The sequence below is a fragment of the Pan troglodytes genome, chromosome 23 (genome assembly GCF_028858775.2).
Source record: "Pan troglodytes isolate AG18354 chromosome 23, NHGRI_mPanTro3-v2.0_pri, whole genome shotgun sequence".
Lineage (NCBI taxonomy): Eukaryota > Metazoa > Chordata > Mammalia > Primates > Hominidae > Pan > Pan troglodytes.
This window is the reverse complement of record NC_086016.1, coordinates 44,861,263-44,876,537: the sequence shown is the minus strand read 5'-3', so window position 1 is coordinate 44,876,537 and position 15,275 is coordinate 44,861,263. Positions and strand designations below refer to the sequence as shown.

The following is a 15,275-nucleotide window of genomic DNA, read 5'->3' as shown; positions in this document are numbered from 1 at the left end:
TTGAGACGGAGTCTTGCTTTGTCCCCAGGCTGGAGTGCAGTGGCGTGATCTCAGTTCACTGCAACCTCCTCCACCTTCTGGTTTCAAGCAGTTCTCCTGCCTCAGCCTCCCAAGTAGCTGGGATTACAGGCATGCGCCACCACACCCAGCTAATTTCTGTATTTTTAGTAGAGATGGGGTTTCACCATGTTGTCCAGGATGGTCTCGATCTCTTGACCTTGTGATCCGCCCACCTCGGCCTTCCAAAGTGCTGGGATTACAGGCGTGAGCCACCGCACCTGGCCGCAGCTGGCATATTTAAGATCCACTGGAGGTGAATCTGGCATTTCTGGGCTGGTCGTGCCTGGGACAGTCTTTCTTTGAGGCCCTTTGTGATCAGGTGACTGCTTAGTGGCTCTCAGCCCCCAGGACAGCACATACCCTCTGAGACTTGGTTCTGAATTGTGATATGGAAGCTGTGCTGTTTCTTCTGTGCTTTCCTCATCTTTGGTTCTGTGATGCCTTCACCAGGGCAGAGGTCCCAGCTAAGTCAAGGACGTGGATTACTGTCATCCATCTCGCAGAACCGTGTAGGGATGCGTCACAGGTCAAGGCTTGCTGTTAACAGGAGACACATTCCGTTTGTCTCCCTCTGTATAAAAATCATCAAAAGCAACAGTTACTGCACCGCTGCTGCTCTGCCACCATTCCATTTTTATGATAGTCTTGTAAAGTGGGTGGCACTGACCCCATCTTATTGATGAGGAAGCTGAGGCTGGGTGAGATTAAATGACTTGCCCGAGGCTGCTCGCAGGAGCAGGGTGAGGCTGGCCTGTGTCAGGCTCTTCTGCATGTGGAGTGACTTCCATCGTGTGGATGCTTGTCTGTCTCTGTGTCTGGATTTCCCCCTTTTAATACAGGCACCAGTCATATGGATTAGGGCCCCTGCTAGTGACCTCATTTTAGCTTGATTACTTCTATAAAGACCTTATTTCCAAATAAGGCCACATTCCAAGGCACTGGGGTTTGGACTCCAGCATGTCTCCTATGAAGGACACAATTCAACCCTTGATAGAGGGGATCATGCCCACTCAACAGAGGAGGAAACCGAGGCCCAGAGAAAGTACATGACTCACCAGCCATAAAGATTATAAGTGAAAATATCAGGTCCAGCAGTGATCCATACTCTTCCCTGGCAGGGCAGCTTCCTAGGAAGGTGAGCCGATGATGGCTGCCAGGCGGAAGGCAGCCCCCACCCCGTCTTGGTGGTGGGTGTGTTCAGCACCGGGTCATCTTCACACTCTGCATTTGCAAGTCTGGGTATAAAGCTTTTCTGGACAGAGATGAGGAAGGAGGGGTACTTTCTAACACCCTCCAGTTTTCTCTTCCTCAACTCTGGGCCTGGTGAAATGGGACCACACAGAGTGGTGGCCCACACAGCCCACCTGCTGGTGCCTTTTGCATATGTGACACAGAGCAGGGCTTAGTCATTGCCACCTGCTTGGCTGGTTTGATTTAAAGCTCATTTGTCAGGAGCCATCTGTGCACGTGGCGGCCCGTGACCTTCCACCTGAGCCAAGGGAGGAGTGTTCTGGCTCTGTCTGTGAAACCAACTCACAGAGGGCAGAGACCACAGGACCTGCTGTGGCTGGCACTGGGCTGGGACAAAGGGTAGCTGGCCCCTGCCTTCTAAAAGAGCCATGTTTCTCTCTGATTTAGCTACAAAGCCATTTACCATGACCTGGAGCAGAGCATCAGAGTGGCTGATGCAGTGGAGGACCTGAGGTGGTTCCGAGCCAATCACGGGCCGGGCATGGCCATGAACTGGCCGCAGTTTGAGGTAAGAGGAGGGTGTGCCCATGAGCTCGTCAGCCTGGAAGAGGACCTGGGCCCACAGAGTTGCTAGATGATGTCTTTCTCATTCCAGACTCTATGTTAGTGTTTGCCCTGTTTATCAGGCAGCCTTTAGGCATAGCTATAGTACAGACCAAGTTCTGGCATAGAGTCCTGGGGGGCTGCAGGCATTACCGAAGGCCTTCTGAACCTCTCCTGAAGTCGCGGTTATGTCCTCTCTAGTTGGGAATGTTTGACTGTCACTTTTTGGCCACTGGCATTCCCTTCCTTCCTAGTCAGTCTCAGGAGCCGTAGGCACACAGGACCTCAGGTCCCTGACCCACCCTGTGGGATGGCCAGGAAGGGAGCAGCCACAGTGCTCCCCTCACGGTGGGCCAGGGGAGGGGAGGTGGTCTCAGTCGGCAGCCCTCCTTACCCTTCCAACAAAGGACTTTTCCCTACTCCAGGCAGTAAATTCAGTGAATCCTGATTCAAAATGAATGTTCTTCTTTTCCCATCATGTGGGTCTAAGCTTTCATTATCTTTACATTCGAAATGCAAGGGCCTGGGGATCTCAGGACTCACCTAGCCCTTGGATTGGTCACTAGGCCCCACCTGGCACCCTGAAGGCAGGGGGCAAAGGTCCTGGTGCCCCTGAGGCTTAAGCACGTGGCGTCAGCTGCCCCAGCAGGGATGCTGAGGGCGACTACCTCTGCTGTGGGCGTGGGCCTCGTGGCTTCCCCGACTCAGCAGCGGCCAGAGCCCGGGCTGCATTCAGATTCTGCTCACCTCTGACCACCTGTGGGAAGCTGAGCAAACTATTCACCCTTTTTGTGACTCAGTTTTCCCACGTGTGGAATGGGAATGACAAGAGCACCCATCTCCTGTCGGGGGCTGTTAGGGAACATGGTGACTTTGTCCATGCAGGGCTATTGACCCAGGCCCACCACTCAGAAACCTCCTGGGTGCCTCGTAGCCTGCAGTTTTGTCAGTCCTTACTCCTGCACTTCTTTTATGGCCCTTAACAGGAAGGTTTTTCCAAATGACAGCATGGGCCCTGCTGCCGAGCACTCCCCTGCGCCAGCCCCAGGACTTGCTCCCAGTAGGAGGCAGTAGAGCAGCTGTGCCCCTTCCACAGAGGCACTGAGAGAGCGTGGAGGGCCAGAGCCGTCCTGAGTGGAAGCGGCCCTAGAGGGGACAGCACAAAGCCCAGCCTCTCCTCTGGAGCCACACACCAGGAAGTCTTGGCTGACGTGTTTTGTGCACAGCTGGGGTTTCAGACACAGCGAGGATTTGCTGCTCCCGGAGTGGCACAGGAAACCACCTGTGAAATTCGCCTGGGTCCCTTAGAGGTGCCCATTATACCCAAAGAGGGGCACAGTGGGGAGGACTATTTGACAGTCTGTCTCCTGGAGGGTGTCCCAGCCAGAGCCTAGGGGGTCCTTCTCTCTGTGGGTCCATGGGCTGGGAACCAGCCCCTGTGCGTTCATTCTGCGCACGTTTGCAGCTGTTACGGGACCATGCCTTTCTCTAATGCAATTCTTTGTTTTTATTTTTCATGCCACAAGGATGAAGTAAGTGTCTGCGTTCGGCTACCTCATAGAGTGCCATACGCCATGCAGGGTGTCTGTGGCCCGCATGGGTGGGTGTGCTGCCCCCGCTAGGCTCCTAGCAGTTCAGCTAAGGCTGCGCTGCTGTCAGGGGTATTGAGAGCCGGCCCTTCCCATCAGTGCCGGCTTGGTGTTGATCCCATTGGCCTTTGGAAGCCACCCAATCAGGATGAATTTATATTCAGTGGTCACTGTGGAGAACTCTGAGGTTCCAATTGAGTTCTCAGTCAATCTATTTTGGTCAGAAAATAATTAATAGATGAAAAGGTGACCCAGATTTGGGGTCGGGCCCAAGTCTGCCACCCACACTGCGTGGGCAAGTCACATTGCCTTTCTGGGCCTCAGTTTCCTAATCTGACAAATGGACAGGTTAGACAGGATGCTTCTGAGTTGGCTTCCAACCCAAAAGTTCTGTGAGTACGTGTGAGCAGAGCCGTGGACTCAGCCACACCAAGTTTTAATCAGAGTTGTCTGGTAACTGGTGGAGATGGGGGGAAGGAGAGCTCATTAAACACCTGCGGGCATGCACTCAGACACACGCGGTCATGCACAGACTCTTCTAGAAAATCAAGACACAGTCTCCATTCATGGTTTTGCCCTAGTCCATTTTCAGTGCGGTTGGTGAAGCCAGTTCGCCACCCGAGAACTCGTGAGGCTTCCAGGAGGAGCGTACTCTGCTTTGCTTCGTTAGCCCCAGCATGTGCTCAGATCACAGAGGAAAAGTCCCAGGGCAGCAAAACACTGGGGAGGGCCCTGCGCTTTGGAGACTGAGAGTCTGCTTGCCTGCCCCTTCTGTCAGCGGGTAGCCACCTAGCCCTGGTTTTATTTGCAGTCCAGGGCCAATTTTTCCGCATGGCAGGCTTGCTCAGGTCTCCGAAGCCAACTGTCTTGACCCTGTGGCCCAGGGACAATTTAGGGCATCGACGCAAAGGATCTTCAGCACTTCAGGACAGGTGCCTCAGAGGCTGGCTCCTGTCTACTTTGGGAGGCTCAGCAGACATCTGGGGAGGCCACAGGGGCCCATGCTGGCCTGAGGGGGCTGGGACTGAGAACCTTGGTGGGTGGGGTCAGGAACAGGAGGCCCGGACCTTGCCCTGGTCCTCGCCACCCCTGCTGGTCCTCTGGGAGGTGGGCAGCATGGCCTGGGGGTGGTTGTAGAGGTGCAAGCCTCCAGATCCCCTGATGAGCCCCTGCTTTGAACAGTGAGGAGGGGCTCAGGTCGTTTGGGTTCATAAGTGGGGCATGGGGAGCCTGAGGTCTTCTGGGAAACCAGGGAGAGCTGGGGCCCTGAGTCTACACATCAGATGCACAGAGCCAACTGCGCTCGCTGGGTAGGAACTGAGGACAGACGTGGCTTCCAGCAAGTAGTGAACCTTTGGTTTCTCTCCCTCGGCACCTGTTGCCTAGGAGTGGTCCGCAGACCTGAATCGAACCCTCAGCCGGAGAGAGAAGAAGAAGGCCACTGACGGCGTCACCCTGACGGGCATCAACCAGACAGGCGACCAGTCTCTGCCGAGTAAGCCCAGCAGGTGAGTGGGCGCCACCTCCATCCAAAAGAGGCCGTCCCATGGTGGGGGCCCTGGGCAATCTGCATGGTCCAGGGCAGCCCTGGCCTGGACACCTGGGAGGTTCCTGGGCTCCTGAGCTCTGTGGGCTGTGGCCCGGCCTGGACACCTGGGAGGTTCCTGGGCTCCTGAGCTCTGTGGGCCATGGCCCAGGGGCATCTCCAGGGAAGGTCGTCTTCCTGCCTGGTGCCAGAGCTGCTGACAGATCCAGAGAGGGAGGCTTGGCCCTGAGCTTCAGACCCGAGCGGGGAGGAGCTGATGACAGGGCTGGCATTCATGTCCCCAGGGATAGCACCACCCTGCCCGGACACTGGTGGAGGTGCCACCCTGGTTCCCTCAGGCAGCTGAGGTCCTGCCGAGGTTCATGCTCACTCTGTATTGTGTGCAGGCGCCAGTCGAGGGAGGGACAGGAGAGGACTGCCAGGCATCTCCTTTCCAAACTACCTCTTCACTAGGAGCAATGGTTATTTCTGACTTAGTCATTGGCTGAAAATGAGAGATGTAAGGGTGGCACTGTGGTCATTAGAACCTTCTGGAAAGTGTGTGCTAGAGGAGGTCTTCCTACAGGACCTGCCCACAGGCCTCCATGTGACACTCAGTAATAGTCATTTCATACGGGGGCTTCCTAAGAAGGCTTAGCCCAGGTTCCCATGGCCTTCCTGCAGCCCCAGGCACTGAAGCCCCCACCCAGGCTCCCCAGCAGGTGTGGCTGTCGTCATTCCGCTGCTGTGCACACTGTCTGGGCAGGTGGGCTCGGCAGTAAGTGCCTGTCCCAGGGATCAGGCCAGCACCTGTATGCTTGGGGGTGGGAATGGGAAAGAAACACTGCCTCAGAGGAGACCCTGCGGGCCCTGGGCTGGCCAGGGTTGCTGCACAATCCAGCCGCCCCCACCAGTGCCGTCTAACAGTCTGCTAGAAAAAGGTGCCAAGGAGGGAGGAGGGCCGGTGAGCTCAGACATGTGGCCTGGATATTGGCCTCCAGCAGGCCTAGGTCAAGTACCACTTGCCAGGCTGAAGTGGATGAGGCAGTTACTGGCCACTCAGGATCACCCTGGTGGCATTGGAGGCATGTCCTCGCCTCCCTTCCTTGGTTCTGGGGTGGTGGGTGCTCAGGCTGAGCCGTCCATCCAGTGCTTTGGGGGCCTGTGCCCTGAGGCCCTGGTCTTGGAAGTAGAAGGTGCTGCTGGCCAGGGTAGCCCGGTCCTAGGATCAGTTACTTGGTGGGGTGCCAGGGCCCTTGGTGCCTGTCTGATTGGATTGCTTGATGGTCTCCCTGTGGTCTTCGTAGTGTGTAACTCAGCTCCCGGCTCCCAGCCCTCAGGCAGAGCTTGGCCCAGATCTCTCTGGTTCCCACACTGGGCCTGGCAAACAGTAGGCAGTTGCACGACTGGATTTTCCCTCTGGAGCACCAAAGGAATCCTTCTTTCTATCTAGAAAAGACTGTGCAGCAGGCCCTGGCCCTGATTTTGGAAGCTTCAGCTCCACAGAGCAGAAGAGCGAGCCCTGAACCCCTTAGTAGTCAGGAGGAGGCCGTGTGGTCTGAAGAGCTCAGAGCCCTCTCCCACTCATCCATGGGAGCCGGCCCCTCCCAGACTGTCACTCTCAGAGGAGACCCTGAGGGGCTTTTTGACCCCCCCCCCCCAGCTCACATTGGTGGGAGTCAGGACAGAGGAGAAGCCCTGAACCTGGAAACGACTTTTGCTCCAGCTGTGGCTTGTCACCTGCCCCTGGGCCACCCCAGGGCCCCTGTTCTGGACGGACTGTCTCCAGGTGCAAGGAAGGAAAAGGGAAACCAAGTCCTCTCCTAGGCTCCTGGACCGTGTTTCACAGCTGAAGTATTGCCCGCATTCTGCCATAGTAACCTTTCTGTTGAAACACCACGGTCCCCTCCGGTCACAGGAGGAGCTGATTTGTCTCTTGAGATCCTGCAGCTAGGAGTTGCCAGGACCCTCACGGGCCCCTGCAGAGCTGGGATCCCCTGAAAGCTCTCTCTCTCCATAGCACCCTTAATGTCCCGAGCAACCCCGCCCAGTCTGCGCAGTCACAGTCCAGCTACAACCCCTTCGAGGATGAGGACGACACGGGCAGCACCGTCAGTGAGAAGGAGGACACTAAGGCCAAAAAGTTGGTGAACAAATGCTTCCTCTGGTCCCACCTTGCTCACTCTGTCTCTCTTCCTCTCTCTCTCTGTCCAGGGGTCTCACCCCTCGGCACTCAGCAATGCACGAAGCTCTGCAGGAAGTGGGCACCTGGCGTGCTGCACCCTGGCCCACTACCTGCTCTCTGGCACAGGCTCTCTGGCACCCCCATTCCTCGGGGAGGGCACAGCTAACAATCTTAAGTTGCTTTTTCTCTGTCCTCTGTTAACCCTTCAAGGCCCTAGCAGCACCATGACAGGAAAACAGACAACACGCAGTCTGTACTGGGGACTAGAGAGTGAGGCCCCAGGTTGGCCTCTGCTGTGGGCATCTCCAGCCGCCTGCCCCTGGAAAGCCTGTTGATGGCTCAGGATGAGTGTGGATGGCATGAACTCACACTAGCACTGGCTCCACCTGTGCTCCTTCGGAAGGAGCCCTCAGCCCTGAGCCCCAAGGCTCCAGTGCCCTCCCCTTGCGGGGCGGGGGCCTCACAGCCTCTGCCAGCCCTGTGCTGAGGGCCCTGTGGCCTCCCCTTTCTTGCAGTGTGAGCAGCTACGAGAAGACTCAGAGCTATCCCACCGACTGGTCAGACGATGAGTCTAACAACCCCTTCTCCTCCACGGATGCCAATGGGGACTCGAATCCATTCGACGACGACGTCACCTCGGGGACGGAAGTGCGAGTCCGGGCCCTGTATGACTATGAGGGGCAGGAGCATGATGAGCTGAGCTTCAAGGCTGGTAGGTGGGCTCCCCCAGCATCCAGGGGAGGAGGGCTTCCAACCTGCAGGCTGGGGGGGTCTTTTTTGTTTTTTAAGTCTGGAAAAGTTCTTGCTAGTTTCACTTGTGAGTCACTGCAGGCCCTTCCCCAGTGCCCTGGCTTCATTGTCAAAAGCAGCCAATTGGCTGGATGTGGTGGCTCATGCCTATAGTCCCAGAGCTTTGGGAGGCCGAGGTGGAAGGATCGCTTGAGCCCAGGAGTATGAGACCAACCTGGGCAAAATGGCAAAACCTGTCTCTACAAAAAATACAAAAAATTAGGCCAGGCATGGTGGCTCACGCCTGTAATCCCAGCACTTTGGGAGGCCAAGGCAGGCAGATCACTTGAGGTCAGGAGTTCGAGACCAGCCTAACCAACATGGTGAAACCCTGTCTCTACTAAAAATACAAAAATGAGCCAGGCGTGTGGCGGGGCATCTATAATCGCAGTTACTCAGGAGGCTGCGGCAGGAGAATCACTTGAACCTGGGAGGTGGAGGTTGCAGTGAGCCGAGGTCACACCACTGTACCCCAGGCTGGGTGACAGAGCAAGACTTTGTGTCAAAAAAAAAAAAAAATTAGCTGGGCTAATTTTAGTGGCACATGCCTGTAGTCCCAGCTATCTGGGAGGCTGAGGTGGGAGGATCACCTGAGCCCAGTAGATTGAGGTTGCAATGAATCATGATTGTACCACTATACTCCAACCTGGACAACAGAGCGAGACCCTGTCGCAAACAAACAAACAAACAAATAAATAAATAACCTGGGCAACAGAGCGAGATCCTGTCTCAAATAAATAAACAAACAAAAGTAGCAGATTAGCTGGGCGTGGTGTTGCATACCTATAGTCCCAGCTGCTTGGGAGGCTGAGGCAGAGGATCACTTAAACCCAAGAGGATACAGTGAGCCATGTTCATACCACGTACTCTAGCCTAGAAGAGAGAGCAAGACCCCATCTCTTAAAAAAAAAAAGTAGGCTGGGCATGGTGGCTCACGCCTGTAATCCCAGCACTTTGGGAGGCCGAGGCACACAGATCACGAGGTCAGGAGATCGAGACCATCCTGGCTAAGAGTGTGAAACCCCGTCTCTACTAAAAATACAAAAAATTAGCCGGGCGTGGTGGCGGCTGCCTGTAGTCCCAGCTACTCGGGAGGCTGACGCAGGAAAATCGCTTGAACCCGGGAGGCGGAGCTTGCAGTGAGCCGAGATTGCGCCACTGCACTCCAGCCTGGGCGACAGAGCAAAACTCTGTCTCAAAAAAAAAAAAAAAAAAAAAGCGGATGCCCAATGCCAAGACTCAGAAATAGTGAGGTGCCGCCAAGCCAGTGCCCGGACTCCTCACCTTGCTGGGCCAAGGCTGTGAATTGCAGGGCACTGGCTAGTCAGACAGAAGGGCATCTGGAGAAGCTGTTGGCCAGGACCACCAGGTTCCCCCATATGTAGTCTGGGAGCTGCTAGCCCCGCAGGGCCATGAGAGAAGCCTTTCTCTAGGGGTCCCCAACTGCCAGAGAAGCCCTCAGGAGAGCCACAGCTTTGCCCAGACCCCAGAGTAGCACTTGGCATGCCCCCTGGCCAGGTGGGGCCTTGTCTCAGGCAGCAACTTGTGTGTGTGCACACCTACCTGCCCACACCTACCATGCACACACCAACCCACACACATATCTGTGTTGCTAGGAGCAGAAACCATAGTTTTATAAAACAGCCTGGATCCTGATTACATGTGCTCTGCCTGTGAAGACTTTCTGTGCAATGTCTTTTTCTTCTTTGAATGGTCTTCAATGATAATCTTTTTTTTTTTTTTTTTTTTTTTGATAGAGACACGGTCTCACTCTGTTAGCCCAGCTGGGGTACAGTGGTGCGATCATAGCTCACAGCAGCTGCAGCCTTGATCTCCTGGGCTCAAGCAGTCCTCCCACCTCAGCCTCCTACGTAGCTGGGACCACAGATGTGTGCTACCACCCCACCCACTATAGGAATCTTTTTTAATGCATTTGCAGTTTACCAAAATGGCTTTTCACATCTTCAATTTGAAAAGTGTTATCTTGTCCGGGCACGATGGCTCACACCTGTAATCCCAGCACTTTGAGAGGCCAAGGCCGAAGGATCACTTGAGGTCAGGAGTTTGAGACCAGCCTGGCCAACATGGTGAAACCCTGCCTCTATTAAAAAATAAAAAAATTATTCAGGCGTGGTGGCACACACCTGTAATCCCAGCTACTGGGGAGGCCAAGAGAATCACTTGAACCTGGGAGGTGGAGGTTGCAGTGAGCTGAGATCATACCACTGCACTCCAGCCTGGGTGATGGAGTGACACTCTGTCTCAAAAAAAAAAAGAAAATTGCTATCTTAGCACCTAAGGAAGCTGGAGTGGCCTAGGGCCAAAGTGGACCCACAGCAACCCAGATTCTTCCCTCTCTTGCCCTCTTTGTGAAGCTCCCCCAGAAGCAGCATCTACCACTCCAAGAGGGAAGCTGGGCCAGAACTCAACCCACACAGGCTGAAGTGTGCCCTTGCCCCTAGGCTACACTTGTGGGAAAGGCTGCCTTACCACCACCACCCCAACCCCTGACTCAGCAGGGAAGCCAGGGCCTGGGGGCTGTGCCCAATGGCCTAGCTTCTAACCAGTCTTCAGCCTCCTCCCCTCAGCACCCAGAGTGCCAGCCTGCTGTCCCCAGACACTCTTCCCCTGGGCTGGTTATCAGCTGCCTCTGCCCAGTTTGAGAAGTTGGGTTTTTTTGTTTTTTTGGATTTTTTTTTTAATGTGCCTTTAAGCCATCTTCATCCAGTTTCTGATATCTTTGGTTGGGGTTGTTACCCCCGACTTTGTTGGTTTATTTGTTTATAATTTCTAACTCCTTTTCAATCCTGCCTATTGGGTTTGACAGTAATTTTGTAGATTTAAAATGTTTCTTCCAGATCCAAGTAAATTGTCAAAAAGCAAACTGATTGAAATGAACCTTCTAATCACCAGTTCACATTTGCACAATGTGAAAGCTTTCCTGTCCGTTCTATTTTCTGTGTTATCCTGCTTTTTAACAATGCAAAATTAGCTCCCAGCCAGTGTGGCTTGACTTACGTCTCTTGCGGTGTTCTGGCTGTTTGCCACATGGTAGTGTGGGGTTACAGGCCTCATCCTAGCCTCGGTAGCCTGGATCCAGGCCTGTGAGAGCACAGCAACCAATGAAGGCAGGACAAAAGAAACGCCAGGGGCCCGAGGCACGAAGCGGTGGAAAGAGATGGTGGTTCATCGTGGCTGCTGCCCTGTGGCCCCTGCATCTGCTCCTGATGCCTCTGGGTTAGATCTGCAGGCGCACTGGTCTGGCAGAAGCGGCACGACAGTGGGAGGCTGAGCCAGTGCTTACACATGTCCCGCCCTCCCAGGGTTCTTTAGTGTCTTAACACTTAATCTTCACAGTACCCCCAGTCCACAGATGAGGGCCACAGGCCCAGGGAGTGGACGCAGTTGGTCCAGGTCTCCCAGCCAGTGAGTGGTGGCTCTGGGATTTGAGCCCAGGCAGTCCGGGGAGCACTGGAAGCCCCAGGTATTAGCTCCGCAGGCATCTTGACCAGCATTGCTGCCATACAAAATCCAAAGCATCAGGGAAATGCTAAACCAGGGGGAAAACTGCATCTAATTCTGAAAAATGGACCAAAAAATGCCAAAGAGAGTTACAAAACTTCAAACTTAGCAATAAAGGCAAAACAGCACTGGGACTATTTCCTTCCCACCAATTGCTTGCTCCTGACGAGGTCCGAGCCAGCAGGCCCAACTGGCCTTCCCTGCAGTGAGTTACCAACCAGAAGCACACAGGCCCCTGCCCACCCCTGGGCTCTGAGCTGCTCTGCTTCCCTAACCTGGCAAATGCCAGACCTTGGGCCCTACCCTAGTGCCACCTCCCCCTCACCACCCTAGTCTGCCTCCTTGAGACCAGGATCCATCAGTTCCTCTCATCTCTGTATCTCCTCCTCTACCCAAGGCCTGGCCAGAAGTAGGAGGTCCTTCAGGTTGGAACAACCAAAGATAAATGGAACCACGTTAATACATTAGAGCCACAGGGAGATTCCAGAACAGCGCCAGGGGCTCCTTCTCAGGGTGTCAGGAAGGGTTGACACATGGCACCGTGCACAAGTCATCAGCCAGGTGCTGGGGATAGAATGACAGGTATGACTGTCAGACATGGTCCCTTCCCCTCTCGCAGCCTGGAAGTTGCAGAGGAGAGGGATTAGCAAAGGCAGAGAGACCCCAGAGACAGCTGCTGGGAGAAAGGCGGCCGGGGCCCTGGGGAGGGGACAGAAGAGGCCCAACGTGAGGGAGGGGCACAACCGAGGGAGGATTCCTGCCACCTGGCCAGGGTGGTGAGGAAGGCACAGCCCTATGGAGCTGGATGCCGCAGTCTCAGTGGGAGCCACTGTGGCAGCTGAGAGCAGCTTGTTCCAAATTACTGTGTGAGACTGTCATCTCTAGATCTGTCAGAGGCCCATGACCAAAGAGGCAACTTAAAATGAATGCATTTAGTAGAGAAATGACCAGGCCCTCGGCCTGCCCGCCACAGAATGCCTGGCCCTCCACCCTCTGTGGGCTCAAAGCTCGTGAATGCGGCTCTGTAGCCCACCGTCGGTGTCATACCTCTCATGGCGACGGCTCCCTCTTTGTCTTGCAGGGGATGAGCTGACCAAGATGGAGGACGAGGATGAGCAGGGCTGGTGCAAGGGACGCTTGGACAACGGGCAAGTTGGCCTATACCCAGCAAATTATGTGGAGGCGATCCAGTGATGAGTCGGGGACAGGCCAGCGGGGGGACGGAGGCGGCGGGCCCAGGAGCCTCAGCCAGCCACGTGGGCATCCACTCCTTTTCCTGCAAGAGATGATGGTTCCATTGCTCTTGGCTTCATGGTGTTCCTGGAAGGCAGATGAGCTGGTCATTTCGCCTGGGACCCGGCACCTTTCCAAGTGCAGCTGGAGGGATCTGAGCGCAGGAAGACGCAGAACAACAGAAATAGCCGCCCCTCCCCGCCCACTGTGCCTGTTGGCCTATCATAGATCTCTATGTTCTTGACTTTGTCTCTCCTTTCTGAGTCAATGGTGGGTTACACTGATCTTGTTCCACTGATTACTCTCTCTGACAAGTCCATCACCTGCAACTTAAATGAACAAGCTTACATCCCATTTTGAGTGAAGATTTTGAGGTTTTTAATTTAAAGGCTGTGTACAGTTATACTTTTTTATACACCTGTTCATTTCTACTTAAATTATGGCACAGATTGATGCGCACCAGTCTTGAGGAAACGATCTCCCTATTCCCTTGCCCTGTTACTCAGCCACGCCGTGTGTAGGCTTAGCCTCAGGTGGCAGATGTTTGAGGAAAGGAATTATGCCAGGAAGGTGGGACCGGGTTATGGTCGGGTTTCTATTGGGAATGCTCTTTGTGCTTTTGGGCATCTGAATGGAAGCTTTACATAGAACCTTAGGTAGAACTCCCCCAAATCTCCATATTTAAAAATTATTTTCACTCTATTCTTGCTTAAAACTGTACTCTTTTGCAAATTAACAATTTTATCACTGATTCAGAGTTAAAAAGAAGACTAACTTTTCAAGCAAATGCATCTGTAAAGATGCTTTAGATTAGATTGTCATGTCTCAGTGTCTATCTGTATATATTATTTGATATTCAGAGAATCTAAAGCACTCGTCTACTGTTTTAATGAGATTTAACAGCTTTTAACAGTGAGTTTCGTTTGTAAACTGCTTGAAGTCTGTGGCATTCAGGCACACGTCTGGCTGGCCGGCTGGGTCTCCTCCCGGGCTCAGTGGGCCTGGGGCCTCTCTGACGTGGTGCCTGCTGGAGGGAGGCTCGTCGTCACCAGCTGACTGCTGGTCCGGCTTCTGACCGGCCTTTGTCCTGGCTCCGTAGCAGAACACTGTAAAAGTGCCCGCGTCTTTGCAGTAGTTGCAGATTTCAGTCGTCGTGTTACTTGTGCACAAACAGAAGCTGGGTCTTACCCGCAGCACGAGTGTCTCGGGCTGCCCGGAGTCGCCCGGGAGCAGGTGCTGCAGCCAGAGTTACGCGGGGGCCACGCGGGCCGGCGGGGGTGGGGGGAACGTGGGGGAACCTGTGTTTCATGTGGCTCAGCAGTGCCCGCCGCCGTCACCAGCTATGCATTCACTCCGTTTCCAGTGAGCAGATGTCTTGCTTGGAAAGTGGACCTGTGTCTGTGTCTGTCCTGAGAACTTACCAGCAGAAATCCTCATTTCTGTGCTACGGATTTACCAAAAATTGTCAAGTCTTTTTCAGTTTAACAGTTCCTTTAAATGTGTAGTATTTGAGGAAAAAAATCAATAAACAGTTGATCTCGTGCATATGGAAGTCCCTTCGCCATCATCTGTCTTCACGCCCACTTCACTTGGTGGGGGTGGCCTCCCTGGGGCTTACTAGCTTTGGAGCTGGGCAAGATCCAGGGCACAGGACCCCTGCCCAAAAGGCCACGGCCCACTGCCCCTGCCAAACTGGAGGTTGGGGATTTGAGGCACCTGAGCCCCTTGGGGTTCCCTTCTCCCCGAGACCTGCTGCTGTTTGACCTGGGCTTCCACATGGTGCGGGCATCGGCTGGCGCCTCTCTATTGCCCCAGCCCAAACAGCAGGACAAGACTGACATCACCCATAACTCTCCTATGAGCACATTTTCCTGAGCACCTACTGTGTGCTGTCCACTTTTTACTTACATTATCTGCGTCTCCAAACATCTCCACAGGGTATGGGCAAGTCTCCCCATTTCCATTCTACCGAGGAGGAAACAGAGGCTCCAAGAGCCAGCCAGGGTTTCTTGAGGAGTCTCAGCCAGCCCAAAGCACTGAGCGAAATCCCTGAGGAACCACCCCCTCCCTCGCTGGTGAAACTGAGGAGGGAGGAGGCTTGGACTGGCTTGAAGACAGGAGAGAAGCAAGACGTGAGGGCGGCTGTGGCCACGCTCACCGAGCCCTGGGAAGGCTGCCCAGAAAAGCACGCCAGCTGGGCATGGGGCCTCACAGAGCACCTGGGAGGAGCAAGGCAGGCAGCTGCCCCTGCAGTGTGGCTTTGTCCCAGCTCAGCAAGGGTATGGGACAGATCCTTGTCACGCAGCTCCTTGTCTGAGGGGTGGCGGGTCCCCTGCTCCCAGCTTCTGAGGAGTTGGAGCCCTACAGCGCAGGGCGGACACCCAGCTTGGCCCACAGCCCCAGGCTGCAGAGAAACAGGCAGAACGGGGTTGGGAGGGAAGGTGGGGGGTCAGAAGCAGGCTCCTGGTGCCGGTGGCCTCAGTCACTGCCCAAACACCGTGGCAAGACCACAGTCCCCGCTGAGCTGGATGAAGCAACCTCCACTCTGAGGCCAGATCACACGGCCCCACCGTGAGGG

The 15,275-nt window shown here is 54.7% G+C and overlaps 1 protein-coding gene across 12 annotated transcripts in view; it reads left to right on the top strand.

Annotated features, from left to right (window-relative positions):
- Nucleotides 1-14,242, top strand: part of PACSIN2 (protein kinase C and casein kinase substrate in neurons 2) — a 146,256-nt gene extending 132,014 nt beyond the window's left edge. For 6 of the 12 annotated variants that reach the window (XM_001171540.6, XM_054676164.2, XM_054676161.2 and 3 more), the window contains exons 7-11: nt 1,699-1,819; nt 4,830-4,951; nt 6,989-7,111; nt 7,669-7,865; nt 12,546-14,242. In XM_001171540.6, the coding sequence (XP_001171540.1) occupies nt 1,699-1,819; nt 4,830-4,951; nt 6,989-7,111; nt 7,669-7,865; nt 12,546-12,658 (676 nt within the window). In that variant the 3' untranslated portion in view covers nt 12,659-14,242. The remainder of the gene's footprint in view (nt 1-1,698; nt 1,820-4,829; nt 4,952-6,988; nt 7,112-7,668; nt 7,866-12,545) is intronic. The other 6 variants (XM_054676167.2, XM_063808000.1, XM_063807997.1 and 3 more) reach the window with 1 other exon arrangement.
- The last annotated feature ends 1,033 nt before the right edge of the window (nt 14,243-15,275 follow it).